The sequence below is a fragment of the Astatotilapia calliptera genome, chromosome 6, assembly GCF_900246225.1.
Source record: "Astatotilapia calliptera chromosome 6, fAstCal1.2, whole genome shotgun sequence".
NCBI classification, from domain to species: domain Eukaryota; kingdom Metazoa; phylum Chordata; class Actinopteri; order Cichliformes; family Cichlidae; genus Astatotilapia; species Astatotilapia calliptera.
Genome location: NC_039307.1, coordinates 11,338,972 through 11,361,786, shown reverse-complemented (window position 1 = coordinate 11,361,786; position 22,815 = coordinate 11,338,972). Strand labels below are relative to the sequence as shown.

The window sequence follows — 22,815 nt, the reverse complement described above, 5'->3', positions numbered from 1 at the left end:
TTCTCAAAGCTGATGCATTAAAAGCAGGAAAAAATTGTCAAGTGTAAGGATTTGAATGAGTCTGAAAAGGGCCACTCAGTGTTAGACAGGTGGTCATAATCTTATGCCTGATCTGTGCATGTTCTTAGCACAATGGTGCAAACGTTGCCTCAGAGCTAGAAGGTTCGTGATTCAAATCCCAGTTGGGATTCTCCGAGCATGCTCTCCGTGTGCCTGAAGGTTGACTCCGGCTTCCTCCTAAAAACAGGCATATTAGGTTAACTGGTGATTCAAACTTAGGGTCGAATTAAAAATATGTGCTTTTGTTTTATATTATAATGCAATAAAATATATGGGTAAAAAGACTGGTTGTCTAAAGGGGTTTGAGTGATTGATAAGAAAGAAAATGCTGCATAAATAAGCGCAGCAGTAGGCGTTAATAGTTTAAGATGCTATAATAAAGCAAAACCGTAGCTGTGAGAACACGTTTCATGTGGGGGTGTTGTGAGGATGATACAATATGTGTGACTTTAGGATGACACCCTCAGCACCATATGAAAAATATCAGAATAAATACGTTGAAAAATACAGTTCATATAAATTTAAAGCTCATATTTGTCTGTGAAGGGAAAACCATGTAAGAAAACATATTAAAGGTTGCACAGACATATTGCAGCTGGACACCATATAAAAGGCAGATTTCCACAAATGCTGATAAAACAGTTACCAAATAAGCTGTTATTTAATATGGATACTGATCATAAGACAACATATATAGGCAAAGTAAACAACAACGGTTATAACTTATGAAAGGCAGTTTCATTGTGTGTGTGTATATATATATATATATATATATATATATATATATATATATATATATATATATATATATATATATATATATTTTTTTATACAATTATTATTTGTACAATTTTAAAGAGCTTGAAAGTCAGTATTTGTTATGACCGCCATTATTCTTCAGCACAGTCTGAACTCTCTTAGGCAAACTTGTAATTTTTTAAAGTAGTCTTCAGGAATTGTTCTACAGGCTTCTTGAATGGTATTTCAAAGTTCTTCTTGAATTTTGGCTTCCTTTGGTTCCATGCTCTCAAGATGATCCCACACTGCTTCTGTAACGTTGAGGTCCGGGCTCTGGGGAGACCAATCCATAAATAATGGTTTCACTGTGTGGTTTTATATTAATTTATGCTTTTTATGCATTGTGAATGCATTTGGAATTATTTTCAGGCTGAAACATGAATCTGTTGCCAAACAGCTGATATAATATGGTAGATTAAAATGTATCTATTCATAGTTCCAGAGTTCTTTTCACAAGATCCCCAACATCACTGGATGAAATACAGCACCAAACCATTTCAGACCCTGGGTGTGTTTTACAGATGGCTGCAGACAGTCACTGTCCGTGATAGGCTGCTATTAACAAAGTGCCTAAAGACACAATTTAAAATTGCTCCTTTCCTAAGCTGTCTGTATGTGTAGACACAACACATCCATTTAGTTAGATGCCTTTTTATGTTTGAATGGGTCATAAGTGAGTTGCTTAACAAACAAAACAAAAACAAAACTTTGTAATGCTCAGGTACAAGGAGCAGACTGTGTGATGTATTCTTAAAAGGGAGGACAGCATATGTCAAAGGGAAAGTATAGATGGCTTTATTAAAAAGACAAGGTTGTTTGAATACATAAGGAGGATTTGTCTTATCATAACCTAACCTCTCAGTACCTCACTCACAGTTCAATGTTACTGTAGCTGTGGTGCATACAAGCTGGCATGCAATGGCCTTTTGACAACAATGAGTTCCCCTGAAACCAGTTCAGACCTGCCTTTTAATTCAGCCAGCGCCAATCCAATCTCATGTCAGTATAATACAACAGTGACACCCTTGTCTGCTGTGTCTTCTGGTCTAAAAATTAGTTAAAGCACAACCCATGTCCAAAAAAAACAACCTTTAAAAGACCTTCAGAAATCACGGAAGACTATAGCTCAAGACCACTTAAACAATAAAGTCCGTCTTTTTTAAAGCAAATTATAAATAAATGAGGAATGCTTCAAGACTTTTGCGAGTGCTGTGTGTTTATAAATGCATTTATCAGTGATTATTATTAACAGGTAGTTAATAATATGCTTAATAACAGAAATGGATTGCTGTATCAAACCATTAAAAAGTGGCCATACTGAATGCTTTCAAAAGCGCACTTCTACTTTGGATTCACAGTGATTAAAATCTTATTATGTATGTATGCATGTATATGGGGACAAGCCAGTGCACTGTATATTAAAGAGCACCAGAAAGGAGGGTCCCATTCCGCACTGGTCGGAGATTAACAATGATTGCCTCTGGTGCTGTTGGCCAACAAGGAGCCTGTGGAAACTACGGTACTGTTGGCCGAAGACAAAGGAAGAGGAGAGGGGGAGGCGACAAGAGAGAAGGGAAGTTAGAAGTGAAGAGCTGAGAGTAGGTGTAAGCTATAGCTGGTAAACAGAGAGTACTAGCTGATATGATGGCAAAGACAAAGGTAGTTATACTGATACTTCTTGTAGAAATGCCATGCAGGAGGAAAAGTGGAAGAGCACAGATAAATGGATGTAGTGAGGGAGGACATGCAGAGGATTGGTGTGACAGAGGAGGCTAAGAATAGGAGGAGATGGAGCCAGATGATCCACTATGGCAACCACTAAAGCAAGCAGCCAAGAAAAAAAATATAAGGAAAAATAAAAGTAGCTTATGGAGTCTGAGTTGTACTTTATGTTTTCATTTGTAATTGTAGACATGTAGGTCATCTCTATCCACTAGGGGGTACTGCAGTACCTTCAGCGCCACCACTTTCCAGCAAAAGGACTCAACACTGGCCAATTACACAATCTTATACCTGCGGATTTCTTCTCACGTTGAGATCCGGGAATCATTTCTCACTAATATCTTTCATTTTAATCATTCAAGTTTAGCGTTAATCACTAAAATGCCTGGTAGTGCTTAGGTTTGCTGTACACCATGATTTTAATTATTTGCTCTGTAATTAATATTTCTGTATACAAAAATCACCATTATTGTCATTATCATGATTATATTGTCACTTGGGTATAACAAGTGCATGATTATGGGACACGGCATGAGATGAAAGGTTTTACTCAAACAGTAGCTCCAAAGTAGAGCGTAAATCCCCTTAGTTTAGAGTTTCTGGACGATATTTTGCAGAGGTATGACAGGCCTGCAGTGTGCTCAACACATCCGACACGCCCAAATGGCTTTCCATCTGCTACAGCTGGATCTATTCTTAAAGGGGAGGGCAGCATATGGCAAAGTGTGAGTCCAGTCGGCCTTATAGGAAAGATAAGGTTGTTTTATATATATATATATATATATATATAGGTAGGATTCATTCTAGCTTAACCTGTCAGTAGCTCACGGTTAATTTTCTCTGTAACGGTGGTGCATAGCGGCTGCGAAGCAACGGCCTTTGGACAGCAGAGAGTTCCCCTTAAAGCAGTCAAGACCTGCCCTTTAATTCAGCCAGCTCGTCTGCCATGTACACACTGTCGGCATAATACAACAGCGGGACCCTCGGCTACTACATCCCCCAGTCTCCTTCTCTGTCCGCCCTGGCTTCTAGGAGTTACTCGCCCCTGCCATGCACCGGGTCACCTCGCTACTGCTTACCTTGCTGTTCGTTCTCCTGCCGGGCCGGAGCTGGGGCTATTTCCCCGAGGAGCGCTGGAGCCCCGAGTCTCCGATCCTCGCTCCCCGGGTCGTTATCGCGCTGGTCTGTCGCAACTCGGCGCACTCTCTGCCGCTGTTCCTCGGAACCATCGAGCGCCTGAACTACCCGAAGGACCGCATTGCGCTGTGGTGAGTGTCATCAGTGTGTCGTGTCAACATATTAAAGGAACTAGCTGACTAAAGTACAACAAAATGGGATTCACTGTAAGATCTCAGTGGCGCACGAGAGACACGTCGAGCCCGGGTTTAAATTATAGAGGAAAACTCTGCGTGCGTTTGCGCGTGCGCTTGTGAGATTCGATCAGATGGGGGCGCTGTGTTCTAAAGCTGTGGGAACACATATGCAGCGTGGGCTTTATCTTTGTAAATGACACCAGTGATGAAATGAGTGCAACTGGGAGCAGCGTGGCTTCCCCTACTGTGTGGACCTGAGCTGGCAGAGCAGGGAGGGCGAACTCCGCCTGCAGAGTCAAGCCCAGGAAAAGTTCCATTCAGTCACGGAGCTTCTCTTACATAGTCCCGCTCTTTCTCCCCTATCCCTCCCCTTTCTTTCCCCTCCCTCTTCCCCTTCCTCATCGTCGTCTCCCAAAGTCGTCTGGAAACAAAACTAGTATTTAAAACAATTTTGAATACATCTTTTACAATGCGACCAGACACAATAGACTGTGAATGTGAGCCCGTGTATTAAAACGCCTCCGCAGGACTTATCTTCTTTTACCTTAAGGCTGTTTTTTTTCTGTTGCTACCCAGCCCCCCTCCTTCTAGATTTTTCCTGTCTCCAGCTCTGCTAACTTCCTGTGATCCCCTGCTAGTATATCTGTTCTTGAAAATTGAGAGATTCTTTTAAATTTTTCATCAGCATTCACACCTGACAGGTTAGATTATATCCTAGTTGGCAATCCAGTGGTCTAATGAAGGAAAATGAGGGGCTAAACGCCTCTAGCAGAGTTGCGTTTAATGTGACAGCAGGAAGGGGAATTAAAACTAAACATCAGTCACTCCTGTGAAATGGCTGTTTGATCAGAGGATGCCGTGCTTCATTTAAATGCTGAATTGAAACTTTTTCCATCAGACCCAGAACAAGGGATTCAAGTGTCCGTGTGCCTCTTCAAACAAACCAACCTGGATGTTGAGCTTCTTTCCTTGTGTCTGAGCCAGATATTTGTGCCTGATTTTAACCATGCCCATGTGGCAGCCAGTTTTCAGCGGGCTCTCTTTGATATACAACATAGCTCATCTCTCCGTGGAAGAGCTGATATAAAAAGTTTTGAAATGCAGTGTGAAAGATATATTCTGAGCTGCTGGCTTGCCACCTGTCGATGTCTGCAGTTATCAACGTGACAGGTTAAGATGAAATACTTGGCAAACGGCCACACACACACACACACACACACACACACACACACAACCACACACACACACACACTGGTGAGTGTGTGTGCTCTGCAGGGACATGCAGTGGGGATGTTATCATCAAGCCATAAATCATCTTCCTCCTCCTGCCTTTTTTTCCCTAGCTCTCTCATATCCGTTAGGCATGGCTGCAATCGCACATATTTATTTTTCACAAACCCTTTTTAATTCACTACCTCTGGCCATTCAGAACTTCACAGCTGTCAGAAATTTGTGTCCAACAGAGAGAAAAGAAGTAGACACATGCAGAGAGAGAGAGCGTGGGAGAAGAAGATAGATTGGTTAGCTGGTCACATGTAGGTGCTGAGATGACACTGCTGTGTTAAAAACGCCACAGACAGATGGGAAGGCTAACATCAGCAGCACTTTGACTGACGCTCATTACATGACAGGGTTGGAGTTAAATCCATTTCTGCCGTGTTACACATTCTTTCCTTCTTTCACGCTCCGTCTGTGTTTCTGTCTTTGTCTCTGCCCCTCCCTGACACACTTAGATTTGTTATGATAGCACAGAGAGCAGCTGAATGCCACCCTCCCCTTCTGTGGCTCTATTGTCTGCCTTTCTTTCCCCGTCCACACCTGATACTAGTGATGTGACGCTTTGAACCTCAAATGACAGCAAGGCCATAAAAAGGATTATGAGAGCATTCAAGAAGTTCAGCAACTGAGCGTATGAAAATCAAAAGCTGATTTACATTTGCTTGTTATCTTCTTCAAGGTCACATCCTTTTGTAGCCCTGCACTGCTTCCAGCAGCGCTGGGAGTCTCATTTTGAGCACTAGTAGGAGTGTAGCTGTTAATTCACTGTGGAGCTTGAACTTGGATATAGAGAAAATGTCAACTTTGATGTCAAAGATTTTATCAGTCAGCATCATCGCTGGTGATGAGAGTTCTGTCTCTTGCTAAGACCCAAAAGTGTTCAGCAGAGGATCCTGCTGTTTCCAATCCCCCAAAATGTCCATTAGACGAGCAGCACAGCCAGGAGCATGTTTGTTTTCTTTAGGGTTAGTTTTTTTTGCACTGTGAATTTGTCCTCCAGGTTCAGACTATCAATGTCCTAAAATGTCTTAGGTTGCCATTAAACTGCACTCTTTAAATATCAACATATTCATTGCCAAGTTTTTCTTTGAACATTTCACTCATGTTCAGCTTAGTCTTTGTGTCATTTTCATTTTGTTTATTGAGCCACTTAACACTGACCCATTAATAAAACAGACACCCAACTCAAGTGTTGAACCAGCGTCGTGTCTAAACATAACAGACAATTTAGCAACTATTTCATTTAAATTTAGACATTTTGTTACTAGTAGCCTGTCACAAAAAACACGTCATTTCTTTAGTTGAATGTATGAAAAATAACATTTTTTTTTTATCAAGAAGGTCAAAACAGTGTCTTAAAGACATAACCTTAACAAATGTGAACAAATCCAGGAAAGACCTAACACAGGACCTGAGACACATCTGAAAATTAGTGGCAACAGGTGTTATTAACTGATGAATCCAAACTTGAAAAATTTAGTCAACAGACAGGTACAACAGTCCCTTTCAACATGTAAATTAATCAGAATGGTTTTTTGTATGTAATTTGTATAGTATTTTTTTCTCTCTCTTATTTCTTTTCTAAATGTACTTGTATATTGTTCACATGTTGAAATAAATTACCAACCAACCAACCAACAGTGACTGTCTACATCCATTTGTAAAACACGATTTAGTGCAGCATTTCACCCAGTGCTAGCGGACAGTTTCATTTTCAGTCTGACAGTGATCTTAAAAACACTGCCAGTGCAGTAAAAGCTTACTTAGATAAAAAAACACACACAATAAAAAACTTTGAGTCATGGATTGGCCTCCCCAGAGTCCAAACCTCAAAGTTATTAATGCGGTGTGGGATCACTTTGATAGAGAATGGAATAAAAGGCAACACGTTCGGGGCATTCAAAGAAGATCAGAGTGTCCTTTAAGAAGCCTGAAGAAATATTTCTAAAGCCTACTTACAGAAATCACAAGGCAGTCACATAAAGGCAGTCAGGTACAGGACAGAATAAGCAGTAAGGGACCATTCTAATTATGCTAAAGACATGCAATCCAACCTTTTAACTTCGACTGTAACTGAAATCTGCATTGGTGAATGCATGTCAGGGATGAGAATGTGTAAGTATCCCCGTGTCATCAGCTGAAAGAATGCCAGGCTGCAGCACATGAAAAATGACCTTGCTTTCAAATCAAATCAAATCAAATCACTTTTTATTGTCACATCACATGTGCAGGCACACTGGCACAGCACATGCGAGTGAAATTCTTGTGTGCGAGCCCCACAAGCAACAGAGATGTGCAAACACAACAACACAAACGAGCAAAATACAAGAATGGCCAACCTGAAACTAATAAATATATGTACAATATATAATAGTGTATGCATTTCTGGATGTGTATACTAAATATTTTCCTACGTGTGTGTGTGTGTGTGTGTGTGTGTATACACATTTTTACAAATTAAATAGTAAAAAAATAAAATAATAATAATAATAATAATAAAATATATAAAATATACAGAGTTGAATATGTGCAAAACAAGTGGCATTTATATACAGTGTGGAGTGCATAATGTTGAAGTTCCAGTAGTGAAGCTGAGGTGTCTATGACGTGTTCAGCAGTCTGATGGCCTGATGGAAAAAGCTGTCTCTCAGTCTGCTGGTACGGGACCGGATGCTGCAGAACCTCCTTCCTGATGGAAGCAGTCTGAACAGTTTATGGCTGGGGTGACTGGAGTCCTTGATGATCCTCCCCGCTTTCCTCAGGCACCGCTTCCTGTAGATGTCTTGGAGGGAGGGAAGCTCACCTCCAATTATCCGTTCAGAGCACCGCACTACTCGCTGGAGAGCTTTGCAGTTGTAGGCGGTGCTGTTGCCATACCAGGTGGTGATGCATCCAGTGAGGATGCTCTCAATGGCACAGTGATAGAAGGTCCTGAGGATGCGGGGGCTCATGCCGAATCTTTTCAGTCTCCTGAGAAAGAAGAGGCGCTGCTGGGCCTTCTTCACTGTTTTGTTTGTGTGTACTGACCACGTAAGATCCTCAGCCAGGTGTACGCCAAGGAACCGGAAGCTGCTCACTCTCTCCACAGCAGCGCCATTGATGGTGATGGGGGTGTGTACTTCTCTGCACCTCCGGAAGTCCACTATCAACTCCTTTGTCTTTGCGACGTTGAGGGTGAGATGGTTGTCTTGACACCAGTGGGTCAGGGCGCTGACCTCCTCCCTGTAAGCCGTCTCATCACCGTTGGTGATAAGACCCACCACTGTAGTGTCGTCCGCAAACTTCACAATGATGTTGGAGTTGTTAGTGGCTGTGCAGTCGTAGGTGTAGAGTGAGTACAGGAGAGGGCTCAGTACACACCCCTGTGGAGCACCAGTGTTCAGTGTGATGGGGGATGAGGTGATGCTGCCCAGTCTGACCACCTGGCGTCTGTCAGACAGGAAGCTAAGGATCCAGCTGCAGAGGGAGCTGCTCAGTCCTAGATCCTGCAGTTTCCTGTCCAGCTTCGAGGGAACGATGGTATTGAATGCTGAGCTGTAATCTACAAACAGCATCCTCACATACGTGTCTTTCTTCTCCAGGTGTGACAGGGCAGTGTGTAGTGTCAGGGCTATGGCATCATCAGTGGACCTGTTGTGGCGGTATGCAAACTGTAGAGGGTCCAGTGAGTCGGGTAGTGCAGAGCAGATGAAGTCCCTGACCAGCTTCTCGAAGCATTTGCTTACGATGGGGGTCAGGGCTACAGGTCGCCAGTCGTTCAATGAGGAGATGGTGGAGGATTTGGGTACAGGGACGATGGTGGCCATTTTGAAGCAGGCTGGGACTACAGACAGAGAGAGGGAAAGGTTGAAGATGTGTGTGAACACTCCAGCCAGCTGAGCCGCGCATGACCTGAGGACGCGGCCGGGAATCCCGTCCGGACCAGTAGCTTTGCGTGCGTTCACCTTCCTGAAGCACTTCCGCACATCCTCCTCAGACACAGTGTGCTTTATATTAACATGTATTACTAATATTTATTATATACATTACTTATACATTAATTTTAGGTTCCAGCCTCTGAAGGTTTGTGACCATGGATAAAAAACCTTCAGAGGCTTATGCAATGACTTTGAGCTCACCACCCAAATATTCTCATACATCTTAGCTCTGTGGGCTGTTTCAGCATTTTTCAGCTTGTTTCGTTTCCTTCAGAGTTCTAGTTGCTTTGTTTCGCAAGACAAAGTTTGTGATTAACCAGTACACAGCACAGACAGTACGAAACACGTGGCCATTGTATCAGCCCACTGGTTGTTGACTCTGTATTTTGAAGTCTCAGTGTTGGTGTTTCAGCCACTTACATGTTGTTATTGTTATCTTGAAACTGTCATATGTGAATAAAAAGGTTGAATCCCAATTTATCAGCTAAAGCTAGTTAGCAAGATGCATTAATAAACTGTAGGTGCAAAACACAGAAACAGGTATCAGCTAATTTAATGATGCTAAATCTTTCCTCACCAGGACTAGAACACCTAGTCCTTTATCTCTAGAATGAATGCTGAACTCGATCCAACTCTGTTGAATGTTTAACAAGGTTTAGTTTGCTAACACCATAATAGCATTATAAGGTTTGTTGGGGCTTTACCTTACAATAAAAAATTATTGTTGCCATATAAATAGATGGTGGATAATTAAATCTAAAATGACTTGAATTTTAAGGCTGAAATATTTTCTACAGTTGATTGATATTTGAAATTTTCACCTAGTTATTAAATGGCTTTATTCCAGTCAAGACATGTTGATCTACTGATGCTCATTTCTGTATGATTTTGGAATATTAAAATGTTGAGTTTGTGCACCGGCAAGTGTTGCAAACTATTTGAACTTTATTACTTAATGCACAAAACATTTCCCACTTGATTTTTGGAAACAACTCACAATCCTGATTGGAAAACAACCGATAATCAATCTATAATCCTCTCTACCACCTCCATACTTCAGTGTATAAAACTGAACAGGATCATTCTTCTTCCAAAAGCAGAAGCTTTGTGTAACTATTTATGCAGAGACATTAGCTGACTGCAGTAAATGAGAAAGAACAGAAGAGAAAACAACAGGGCTCCTGCTGAGAAAATGCTGTTTGAGTGGCAGAATAATAAATGCTGGCGAATATTAATAAATAAAAGTACATCATGTACAGGGATTACTGTGGTTGTTTGAAATGTAGTCAGTGACCCAATAAAACAGAATTTTATAGCGACACCGACCAAAAATAGTTTTCCTAGGATTCACAGCCTTGTCTTATTAATGCTAGGACTGGGACCAATGCTATTCCAGCATGTCTCTAATATACTGTATATTGTAATAATAAATTTCACACATAATGATACATGTTCATCTCCCTTTAAGCCAAATTAAGTCTTAATACTTGTTGGTACCAGCAGAACTGTTCTTTACTCAGAGTTCGCTCTCTCCTGTCATCACTCCCACAGGGTGGCGACAGACCACAACATAGATAACACTACAGCCATCCTAAGAGAGTGGCTCATCAAGGTCCAGAGTTATTACCACTATGTGGAGTGGAGACCCGAAGATGAACCCAGGTACGTGCGTGCCCATGTGTGACAATGGGTCTCTGTGCGTGTTTGTGTGTGCGTGGTGTGCACATTACTTAATGCGTCTGTCTTTGCATGCCTCAGTGCCTTTGAAGATGAGGTGGGGCCCAAGCACTGGAATAATCTCCGTTATGAACATGTAATGAAGCTCCGTCAGGCAGCGCTGGACACTGCCCGTGAGATATGGGCAGACTATCTTCTGGTATGCTATCATCCACTCTGCAGCTCTACAACTATGTGCTCTCAGCTCGGTGAATAAGGCGATATCTGTGGAAATTACAATACGCTGATTCATGACACTCCACTCTCTTAACAGCCACTCATCCACATTATCTACAAATGCTTATATCTCTTCAGAGAACTGAGGTAAAAAATTCAAAATATGCAAATTTCAGGCTGACATTTTTACTAATGCTGTTGTGTCAAGTGTTAAATTCTTTATAGTTTTAAAACCCTAGTTCAGGGAAGAACGGTGCTTTTGCACTTGTAAACAACTACAGCTCCGTGTAGCTGGTAACTAAAGGCTGAATGGCACACTGCCAGAAATGAGCTTGTTTTGTTTTGTTTTTTTGCTGTTTTGTTAGAGCTGTTTCGATTCGACAATGCAAAAGGACACAAGAAGTTAGGTTTTCAGTGTATTATACAATTTTATTGTTTTAAACCATTATTATTTAGAACTCTTGCGTGCTAATACCTGTGTACAAGTAAACTTGTGGCCAGTTAGCCAGTACTTTGAGATAGGACTGTTTTACATCATTCCTTCATATATTAGGCAAACAGGTAGATATGCATTGATTTTTATTAATATTTGCGATGTAAGTAAGAAATAACAATTTAAAAGATTTTCCACTAATTCCTACCATGTAGTTTTACATACAGTCATGTGAAAAAGAGAGTTTTCATAGGACTCTGTGCAAAGTTGCATAAACCGCAAGAGTTTTGGAACAATAAGTGGAGATGTTTGACCATAATGCATAGGTTGTCTAAAACCAAACACAGCATTAGCACAAACACCTCATACCAACTGCCAAGCACGGTGGTGGTGGGATGATTATTACGGCTTTTTTTGCACTGAGTTGAATGCTATGGTAAAAAGGGTAAATGGCCTGTATTTGTATAGCGCTTTACTAGTCCCTAAGGACTACCAGTAGGCAACGGGTGAAGTGTCTTGCCCAAGGACACAACGACGAGACTGTCCAAGCCGGGGCTCGAACCGGCAACCTTCCGATTACAAGGCGAACTCCCAACTCTTGAGCCACGATCACTATGCTAGAGGCTGTCTGACAGCTAAAGCTTGACCCAAATTGCATCTTGTTACATGACAGTAATGCAAAGCGCAGCAGCAAATCTATTACAAAACGAAAAGTGGTTGAAAAAGCCCAGACCTCAACCTAATTGAAATGCTGTGGCACGACCTTAAGCAAGGCGTGAATAAACAAATGTCCTCGAACCTGAAGCAACGTTGTAAAGAAGAGTGGGCCAGAATTTCTTTAAACAGAAAAACAATTACTCCAAGGCTGCTAAAGATGGTTCTGCAAGCTGTTGAATGAATCATGGGATGTACTGCATAGAGTCCTGAGAAAACTTTCTTTTTAAACTAACTACATTTATGCTACATTTCTAGCACAAGTTCCTGTGACTTATTGGGACAAACACTGGCCAAGGCCAAGGCACATATGGTTGGCAAATTATAGGAAAACGCTGAATGCTCTGTGGGGGTCTGGTGGTTCTGTTAAGCTGTGGTGTATATTCCTGCTTGCATGGATTGGGTCCAGCTGTCACAATAGAGGAAAGTGAAAATGGTAATCGGTACAAAGTTGCACAGTAATCACCTTTATCTTGTTAATAAACACTTGGTCTCTCTCATAGCAAAAATACCCCCATTCACAAAGCACAAGGAGCCGTTGAATAGCTTGATGAGTATGAAAATGATGTGAACCATATGCACACAGTAATTAGAAGATTTTAGACCCATATGTTCAACAGCACTCTTTGCTACCATCATCCGATGACCAAACGAGGGAATATCCTTCAGAGGAATTACACTTTGTCCCTTCAGTAGAATTTTAGAGACTTGGAAAATCAATGCCTAATGTAAGTGTACTGAAGGTGCGTGTGCAAAAAGCCAATATCAGAGGATACATTTTATGCTGAAGACATACACACACACATAGTTGTCTGGGAGCACTTGTTGGAGCGCATCTGTTGTCGTTGTTGAGATGTAATGAGGCAAAGACTTTGGCACTGAACAAAAAACAGAAAACAACAAAAAATGTTCCCTGAAAATCAATTCAGAACAGAAACTCAGTAAAAATGAGCCTACAGCAAATACTAGTGCAGTCTGTTTGTAAGGGTTTTATAAAAATTACGTGCTTCGAGGTGAAAAGGTCTAAGAAGGAGCGGCCTATGCTTGCAGTGTCTAATGATCAAGCCATGTTGCCGTGGCTCAGTCAATTATTGTGAAGCAATGGCTGACATTTTGGGTGCTTACATGTGTACCTTTGTGTGCGATAGTCAATACTGTGCCCTTCTCGTCTGTCCGCAGGTGGCCGACTGTGACAATCTGCTCACCAATCAGGATGTGTTGTGGAAGCTGATGAGGGAAAACAAGACCATTGTAGCTCCCATGTTGGAGTCCAGAGCTGCATACTCCAGCTTCTGGTGCGGCATGACCTCACAGGTACTGCAGATTTCTTTTGAGCTGCTATCCATTTACACCCCATTTAAATTTTGGCTATGTGGTATCTCACATCCTATGCATTCTGTTAGCAGTTTGGATGTGTGAATAACGTATTAATTTGTGACAACCAGATGGCAAAGAACAGTCTAAAATGCAATAAGCACAATAGCACAATAAGAGTATTTAGAAAATGCTATTATCCACCGACTCGAAATGATAAACCGCAAGATGGTGCATCTCTTGGATGTTTTTTTTTTCCTTTTTCTGTGCATCGTTAAATTTATAACACTTAATTAAGTTTCTGCTAGCTTCAGGTTTTAATCACAGCGACACAAAGAAAAGAGACTGCAAAGATTATTCATCATCGGTTGTCTTCAGATCTTTAAAGCCTTAAATTGATGCAAAATTAAGATCTTAACTTTTTGAGAAATTGCTGCTACGTCTCTAAATCCATTTTTCAAATGTCTTCAGATGATGGATAAGATTTATGTGTCATTTTCTTATGCTTGGGAGGATGGAGAACCTAAGCCAGGGGGTCAGTTGCTTGAAAGGAAATAGTGTTTTATACTTTTCTTCTAATTTTCCGCTTAGTTTTTGTCCAACAAATTCTTTGCTTTTTAAAAAATGAATGCTGTACTTGCAGAATGTGTTTTTTAAGCCTTTTTGTAAATGCAAGAGCTTAAATTTAATCAAAGTGGCCTTAAAAAGCTATTAGATTTAGCGTCCTTCAATCGGAATATTCCTTGTTATCAAGGTTAGTCTCTTTATAACGTGTCTTAAAAACCTCTTTTTATATCCTGGATGAATAATGAAATCCACTATTTAGTTTGTTGGCTACTGATAGTCTGTAAAATTTTAATATTTCTGCTGTGGAAAAGAAAAACACATTTCCTGCCGTCCTCCAAACACTGAAAAATAATCTAGGAGAACATTTACAGAGTGTTTTTTTTCTTGTGCTTCAGGAAATTATATTTGTACAATACCTAACTTTAGAAACACTGTAAATTAACCAATTTGAAGGTGTGGTAGAGTCTTTATTATTACCAGCGTAGTGAATGGAGTGTGTTTGATGTGTAGGTGCTATATACTCTTTGTTAGGTACACCTGCAGCAGCTCGCTGGATAAAAATGCTTGTTGATGTCAAAGCTCAGAGGAGGATGGTCAGACTGCTTTAAGCTGATAGGAACGGACTCAAATAACAACCCGTTACAAAGAAACCAAAGTTTGCAGAAGAACATATTTGAACATACATCATGTTGAACTTTGAAGCTGTTGAAAGTGATGCTGCTGTCAGATAAGAACAGGAAACCGAGGCTACAATTTGCGCTGCGTCACCAAAAGTGGACAGTAGGTGACTGGAAAAGTGTTGGTCTGATGAGTCTTGATTCCTGCTGCAACGCTTGGATTGTGGGGTCAGAATTGGAAAAATACAACGTTAAAGCGTGGATCCATCTTGCCTTGTGTCGACTCTTCCGGGTGGTAACACTTTGGACCCATTTCCATGTTCATCCCTTTTTACCAGGGGTCTCAAACTCCAGTCCTCGAGGGCCGGTTTCCTGAAACTTTTCCATGTGTCCCTGTTGCAACACACCTGAATACAATTTATAGGTCATTAGTAAGACTATAGAACTTGATTGCATGCTGAGGTGGTATTTCAGCCATGAGTGAATGAACATCGTGCAATAAAATTACTTTTAGAAGTACATTTTTTCAAACACTTACATTTACTGAAATTTAAGGGTTAAGGGTTGCCACTTCAGCATGCAATCAAGTTCTATACTCTTGCTAATGACCTTCTAATTTTATTCAAGCGTGTTGCAACAGGGACAGTTTGAGGACACCGGCCCTCGAGGATTGGAGTTTGAGACCCCTGCTTTATATCCACAGTGGTCCATGAGCTCCAAATGAGCTCCACAGTCATCAGATCTCAATCATCTTTGGGAACAAGAGATTTGTACCAATGTGTGATGCTATTGTGTCAACATAGATCTGAGTCTTAGAGGAATGTTTCCCGCTCTGTGTTGAATTTATGCCATGGACAATTAAGGTGGCTGTGGAGGCAAAAGGGGGCCCAATCCTGCCCTAGCAAGGTGTACCTAACAAAGTGGCTGTCGACTGTATATGCCGTGGAATTCCTTTGGAAATTAAAAGTTTTGCTTTGTCTGGTGAAGTAATATTACCATATATAATATTTAACATAACATGCTGGTACACAGACAGCATAAACAGTCATTTTTTAAATTTGTTCTTTCGCCACTTGCTACCACTTGCTTCACCAGACGCCACTGCTGTCTCTGTTTATTCAAATGAGTAAATATATACCTCTATTTATTTATTTATTTATTTATTACCCAAAGTAAATTGTTCTGAATTGAATTGAAACATGTTTCCCTGAGTATGCAGACACTGCTGCCATGATTTTGACAGCATATCTGATTCATCACACAAGCTGTCAGTGATCTATTCCTGTCTTGGCAGGACGCCTTTCAGAACTCATCTTTGTTTCTTTTCAGATCAGAATAGACATGAGGACGCTGACTGTCCTCTAGACAAAATAAACCATCTTCAGCCAACAGTCTGATTCCTCTAAAGAACATTTCCTTCAGTACAGTTAATAGGCCTGTTGCCAGAAGGCAATCAGTCAATGTCTTTTCCATGTCAGCGCAACCCAGAATTTCAAGATTTGCTCTTAGAAAATGTATTTTGTCATAAATTAAAAAAATATGTCGATATTTCAACCTCCTACGAAGTGCTACAGGCATTCAGAAACTTCAAATCCCAGTCCTTCAGTTCAGGTTCTTGCTCACCTTATAAATTGGACACAGCTGAGAGCTGTTTGTAACTATAGCACACAGTGTTTCTGCACTTCCTGCAGGGTTACTACAGGCGCACACCAGCTTATATGCCCATCCGCAGGCAGGAGCGTCGTGGCTGTTTTCCTGTACCAATGGTCCACTCTACCTACTTGATGGACCTTAGAAAAGAGGCCTCCCGTCAGCTGGCCTTTTATCCACCACACCCAGAATACAGTTGGGCCCTGGATGATGTCATTGTCTTTGCCTATTCAGCGCGCATGGCAGGTGAGTTAAAGGCAATAGAGCTGGAGTTTTTATGTGGTAGGTCCATTAAAGTTCTCAAAAAAGAAAGTGTAAGCTTGTTTTTCATCTCTTGCCTACAGATGTGCAGATGTATATATGCAACAAGGAGACTTATGGGCATTTCCCGGTGCCAATGCGTTCTCATGCTACCTTGCAGGATGAGGCAGAGAGCTTTTTGCATACTCACCTTGAAGTCATGGGTGAGTCAAAAGATCAAAGCACTCAGAAATGCAGAAGTGATTTGTTTGTGTTTACTCGTTGGGTGCAAGTTTTCTTGTGATTAAGGCAAATAAAGTTGTTTATGTCTCAGAAGTCTTTAAGCTAGTTATATTCAAACAGATTGAGCTGTTGGTACTCAAGACATCTTTCACTTGCCTCGTCTGGTCTGTAGCATTGAGTTGCATTTAAAATTTTTTCCATCAAAACCAAATCCTCACGCCAGCCAACTGTCGTCTTTTGCTGTTCCCTCAGTAACAAAATAAATGCACTGAGTTAGAGCGGTGTGACCTTCTACCAAAGCAGTGCCATATGCTGTATAACTCATGACAAATGAGCATGGTAGGCATGATGATATGGTCATCTCAGACACGCAGCTCAGAGTACAGTACCATCTGTTTGTGAGGGGTAGCCAAACAGGAAAGTTTAAAGGGAAGGATGGCTGTAAGGGAGAAGAGCTAAGAGGCATGTTTCAGAAAGAGAATGAAAGCACAGTATACGCTAGATATGAATTATTCTTAACTCATGAAAAGCTACTCCAGTGTGATCTCAGAGTAAAAATATAGAGTTGAGAATGAATAAAATATGTAAGTATCACTTTTTAGAAAAAGAAAGACAAACCACACAACAAATACTAATACAAGATAATAATAACCTGATTATAACACGGTTTTAATACTTACCAGTATCTTGCAAAATACTACATCAAAGGAAATCAAAGGAAAACATAAACTGTAGGTTTTTTCCAGCGTTCATAGGGGAATCCCTCACAACTATCTTGTGGACCCCTGCTGTTCCCTAAACCACATTATGGGAACTCCTGTTCTAACACATTACTCATTCTCTTTTTTCCCTCCCCTCCTTTTTTCTTTGACAGTAAAAAATCCACCATTGGAGCCCTCCAGCTTCCTGTCTCTTCCTCCCAAGCAGCCTAACAAGATAGGCTTTGATGAGGTATACATGCACACACTCATTCACTCTCTCACACACATAAATACGTGCACAGTAATCTAGACGTGTGTGTTTTGCATCTGCGTGCACCCAGGTGTTTATGATAAATCTGGTGCGGAGAGCTGACCGTCGTGAGCGAATGCTGAGAACTCTGTACGAGCAGGAGATCAGCTGTAAGGTTGTTGCTGCTGTGGATGGCAAGTACGTTTCTCATTTTCTTCCTCCCCCACCGATTGTGTCTTCCTGATTTGTGCCTCTGCAACATGCAGTGTAAATTGATGTAGTGAGCCCGGGCTGAGACAAACAACCAGGTGAAAAGCAGCTGGTCGCTTGCTCTTATTTCTAGATTCCCTGAGCCACATACTTTTTGCTTATTTATGTCTCTAACCTTCGCGTGGGCTGTCCAAAAGTTAGGCTGTTATTCAGTTATTCGTAATTGATTTGTTTCTGCAGTCAGTCCTGATACCTGTATGGCTTACGAATATATTTGTGTTGTACATGTTTATTCACTGTTTCATTTGAGTATCGATTCCATATTAAATCTCAATGTCCATCTCTTTCTCTCAGAGCTCTGAACAAGTCTGATATAGAGTCTATGGGGCTTAAGATGCTGCCAGGATACAAAGACCCTTATCACGGTCGACCTCTAACCAAGGGTGAACTGGGTTGTTTCTTGTCTCATTACAACATCTGGAAGGAGGTGAGACTCTTGAGCTGGCCTAAGGCAATTATGTCTACCTGCACATCTTAGATAAGGTTTATTGTTAAAAACACAATAATTGAGATTGCGTGAGGAAAGGTGGCTTGAGCGGCAAATAAACTTGTCTTCTATATGTTTCAATGAGAGGGCTGCTTTTTTTGGACAAATTTGTACATCTTATTTGTACATTTGTACATTTTATTATTATTATTTTCATGATGAAAATATAAAAAGTGCAAGGAAAGAGAGAGGAATTACAAGCGAGGGTTAGGGTTAGGGGCAAAAACCCGGCATGCATCTACTCAAGGGCGTTGCAGTGCATGTAATCTCTATGAACTGCTATCTGCATGTGATTATGTAGGATGTATAAGCAAAGAAAAGGAGACTGGTAGCTTTCTCCAGTTACAGTTCTCTTGTTGTCCAGCCTCTGTTTACCAATCATGTTTGAATAGACTTTGATTGCATGCATTTAAACAGTCCACATGAAGAGCAATTAAGGGACTGTATTCACCAAAATGCAGTTGCAAAACCAGTGACTTATTGCATTTTCATGAGCCTTTTTCATTGTATCTGTATTTGCAAACAATAACCGGGAAGTCAAAAAGCAGATATCCACTATCTGGATATCCTGGCTACACTGGAGGCCATCAAAAATAGTTAGGTTACAATTTGGGAACCAATGTCGTGTGTGCCCAGTCTACATGGTCAACTGGTAGTTTTCATAAAGAATCTTTATAAAAGACTTCATAGTTTAGCTGCACTGTTTGTCAGGAAAAAGCTCAGTCAGTATAGTAATTAAACCAGCTGTATTCAGCCTCTCCTGTTATTTTGGGAGAATGAACAAACACACAGGCTTTTATGTGTAATTATAGAAAATTAGCCATTTGTAATCATTTTGTACGAAGGACCCATAAAGGTCAAAAAGGATTTAACAAACGTTACACTAAATCCACCTAAGTACATGATGGATTTTATGCACAGGCTCACCAATATATTGGCAGCACTGTAATGCTCCATATCCATATGTCTTCGTTCAGATAGTAGACCGAGGTCTCCAGACTTCTCTGGTCATCGAGGACGACCTCCGCTTTGAAGTATTCTTCAAACGTCGCCTTCAGGCACTGCTGCAGGAAGTGACATCACACAAGCTGGACTGGGATCTCATGTGAGTGATGCTTCAGTGAACTGAGGAAATACACAGTGTAGTAAACAGAGAGGATTATCATCTCCATCATCCTCTTACAGTGAAATCCAACCATCTGTCACACGATATCTCAGACGCCACCAGTCAGATGCTGAGAACACTTGTGGGAATAATCCAGTGCAGCATCCCACTCCTGAGCACCATCCTACAGCATTTTCATTGAAACTATCCGAAATAAGAGCTGTTCGGGAGACTCATCTAGACATGACCTTCAAATATTGCAGCAAAGTCTGCTTGAGCTGAGCTGCAACTATATTTAGTATTTCTAAAAGCCCGATTGTATATTTTTATATTCGTATTTTTTTTCTTATGAATTCAACAGCTGAGGAGGAATTGATTGAATTTTCTTGCTGCTGGGTTCTTTGTCATAGTGGCAGCAGAGACGCATTGATATCTCATTAAGAGTTTCCGCTATGCGAGTGTGAAAAAATGTTGTTAAAACACAAACATTTATTCCAATCACATTATTAAATGGAAATTATCAATCGAACTCCAATATTGCTATGTGGAGTTATTTTTAAGCTATAATTGCACAAACGTTGTAATTGATGCATTTGCTACTGTCTGGCAAGAGAAAGGGATGTGGGTCCCATTCTGCCTACTTACTTGTGTCCATTTGCAATTTTACCGTGGATATCCAGTATCAGCTAACCAGTGCACATCTTCACTAGGTTTGGGCGACTGGACGAATATATCGACTATCGACGATAGGCTGAGCCCATCGGTGATCGTTTTTATGAGGGCGATTTATTTATTTATTTGCCCATAAGTAAGTTTGCTAATAATGATGGAGCTAATAGAAGCAGTCAACAGAAAAAAATAATAATAGCGCTGTTTTAACAGCATCCTCTTTCATCTGCGAGCAAATGCACCCTCCTCAGAATACGCCCAAATGCTTGTTGATGGAGCTGCAGAAGCTGGTGATAGCCTAGGATGGTGGACACGTACATGCTCATGCAAGTTAGTCGTGTTTGAGTACTTTGCTCGCACTATACGTCTGCACAAGCGGCACACCGCTTTGGTTAGATCCTTAGGTTTACCTCTTTCATCCCAAATGGGCAACTTTATATTTTATTTTAGTGTTGTCAGCATTAACGCACCGTCATCACAACTATCGCGATTAAGAATGAACCCATCTGGAGTCAAAATCCCTGAAATGTCTCTGTCAACGCATTTCGGGCAGTTTGTCCAAAGTCTGTTCATTCTGCGCTCTAGATGGGTTGAGCACATTAAAAATTTTGATCGTGATGACCGGGTTAACGCTGTCATCCCTTATTTTTTGGGCAAATTAGTTCGTCCATGTTTGGACTTCTTCTGTGTGGTAAACACGTGCATGACTACATTTCTCCGCCCATCAAAAAGTCTGCACATGCGCACATGTATCGCCCATCGCCGATTATTGGACTGACAATTGTCAGTTGGAAAATTTTTACATATTGCCCAACCCTAATCTTCACTGTTGATGAGAGTTTCCCAGCAAGTGTCCAAGCCCCAAGAAGGCGCATCAGGGCAGGAGTAGTTCTCAAGGTTTTGCGTTGTGTACTTTTCCTCCACAGTTAGACCATCACTGCAGAATTTTACATTAATGTTCTGAAGCATCACAGAGGGAAGTGTGCCTGCTCACAGTGGGTTTTAAAACAAATTGAAACAATATTCATCTGTGTGCTGATTCTTAGTTGCTAATTAAAATATAAGTTCACTTAGTTAATTCAAGAGGATAAAACTAAAAGGGTCATATTCAAATCTGATGCCTACCATCTCTTCCATCTGGATTCAGCATAGTTGTTAAGACAGTAGAGTAGATTTACTGTTATTAGCTGTCATTTCAAATCTGTGATCTGTGCCTCTTATATGTGAACAACTCTTGCAGTTATATTGGGCGGAAACGAATGCAGGTGGACCATCCAGAGAAGTCGTTACCAAACATCCACAATCTGGTGGAGGCCGACTATTCCTACTGGACTCTTGGCTACATGTTGTCGTTACAAGGAGCCAAGAAGCTCCTCGGTGCAGATCCTCTAAGGAAGATGCTGCCTGTTGACGAGTTCCTTCCTGTCATGTACAACAAACATCCAGTGTAAGTATAACCCATCTGCTCTCCACGTGTTCTCTTTGTTCCTGTTATCTGCCTCCTCTTTGTGATTCCTCTTCTGTGGCGCTCTTGTAAATCTAATCACATCCCCGCTTGTCTCGCTCATCAGATCAGAGTACATGGACCACTTTGAGCGTCGGGACCTGCGTGCATTTTCTGCTGAGCCGCTTCTGGTGTATCCGACCCATTACACAGGAGACCCGGGCTACATCAGTGACACGGAAACATCAGTAGTCTGGGACAACGAGTCAGTCAGGACCGACTGGGACCGAGCCAAGTCCAGGAAAACTCAGGAGCAAGAAGAGCTGAGTTTCGAAGCCCAAAACTCTGACGTATTGCAATCTGAACTGGAGAACTGGAGCGCACGGGACGAGCTGTGATGAAGGAGGGAAGATTTGAGGAGGAGTTAGAGAGAAAGAACTCTGGCATTCAGAGATAAGACTGAGGGAAATAGAGCAAAGCTGTGATAGTGGGAGGAAATAGAAAATATGGAGGGAATCTAACAAAGTGGTGGAATAAAGGAGTCATAGTGGAACAGATGGACAATGGGCTGATGAGGAACAAATTATTTTTCTCTCTTCACTATTGAATCTTTCTCTTGAGAGAGGAGGTTAGATGTAGAGTTAACTCTTGAACAGTCAGCTGTCAGCTTTTGTTTTATTTATTACATCCCATAGACGTCCCTTGTCCACCGCTGGTCTCTTAATAGTTTTTAACATGAAAATTTCACATGCAGTTTTGCATGTCTCCAAAAGACACTCCAGTAATGTTTCAACTGTCCAGAGCAATTTCACCAATACTTTCCCTAAATCACACGTTAAAGCTGCAGTATGTTCTGAGTTAAAATGTGACCTCCTAAAGAATAACAAGGTTATATTACGTTTCTTCTTCTACTGTCTAAAATTCTCTCTCTGGAGAAAACAATCACCAAAACATTTCCCAACATGGTTCCCAGCATGTTTGGCCACTTATTAGGGCTGCACGATTAATCGTTAGAAAATCGCGATCTCGATTCATACTTATGTGCAATCTCATTTCCAAATGACAACGATTAAAAAACAAAAAAACAAAACAAAACACGACGACAATTGTACCGCATTTTGATCCGGGAC

At 41.1% G+C, this 22,815-nt stretch overlaps 1 protein-coding gene across 1 annotated transcript; it reads left to right on the top strand.

The window, feature by feature from the left end:
* The first annotated feature begins 1,520 nt into the window (after positions 1–1,520).
* colgalt1b (collagen beta(1-O)galactosyltransferase 1b) lies at positions 1,521–22,724 on the top strand. The gene is made up of 12 exons (XM_026170292.1): positions 1,521–3,848; positions 10,640–10,750; positions 10,847–10,964; positions 13,308–13,442; positions 16,318–16,522; positions 16,621–16,740; positions 17,634–17,710; positions 17,802–17,908; positions 18,275–18,407; positions 19,445–19,572; positions 21,482–21,688; positions 21,813–22,724. The coding sequence occupies exons 1-12, from the start codon at positions 3,631–3,633 to the stop codon at positions 22,081–22,083; spliced, it is 1,830 nt and encodes a 609-aa protein (XP_026026077.1). The 5' UTR covers positions 1,521–3,630; the 3' UTR covers positions 22,084–22,724.
* The last annotated feature ends 91 nt before the right edge of the window (positions 22,725–22,815 follow it).

Coding starts and splice junctions, on each gene's coding strand:
- colgalt1b (XM_026170292.1), top strand. CDS start 3,631: ATGCACCGGGTCACCTCGCTACTGCTTACCTTGCTGTTCGTTCTCCTG. Junction 13,443..16,317: donor GGTGCGGCATGACCTCACAG/GTACTGCAGATT, acceptor CACTTCCTGCAG/GGTTACTACAGGCGCACACC. Junction 17,711..17,801: donor ACAAGATAGGCTTTGATGAG/GTATACATGCAC, acceptor GCGTGCACCCAG/GTGTTTATGATAAATCTGGT.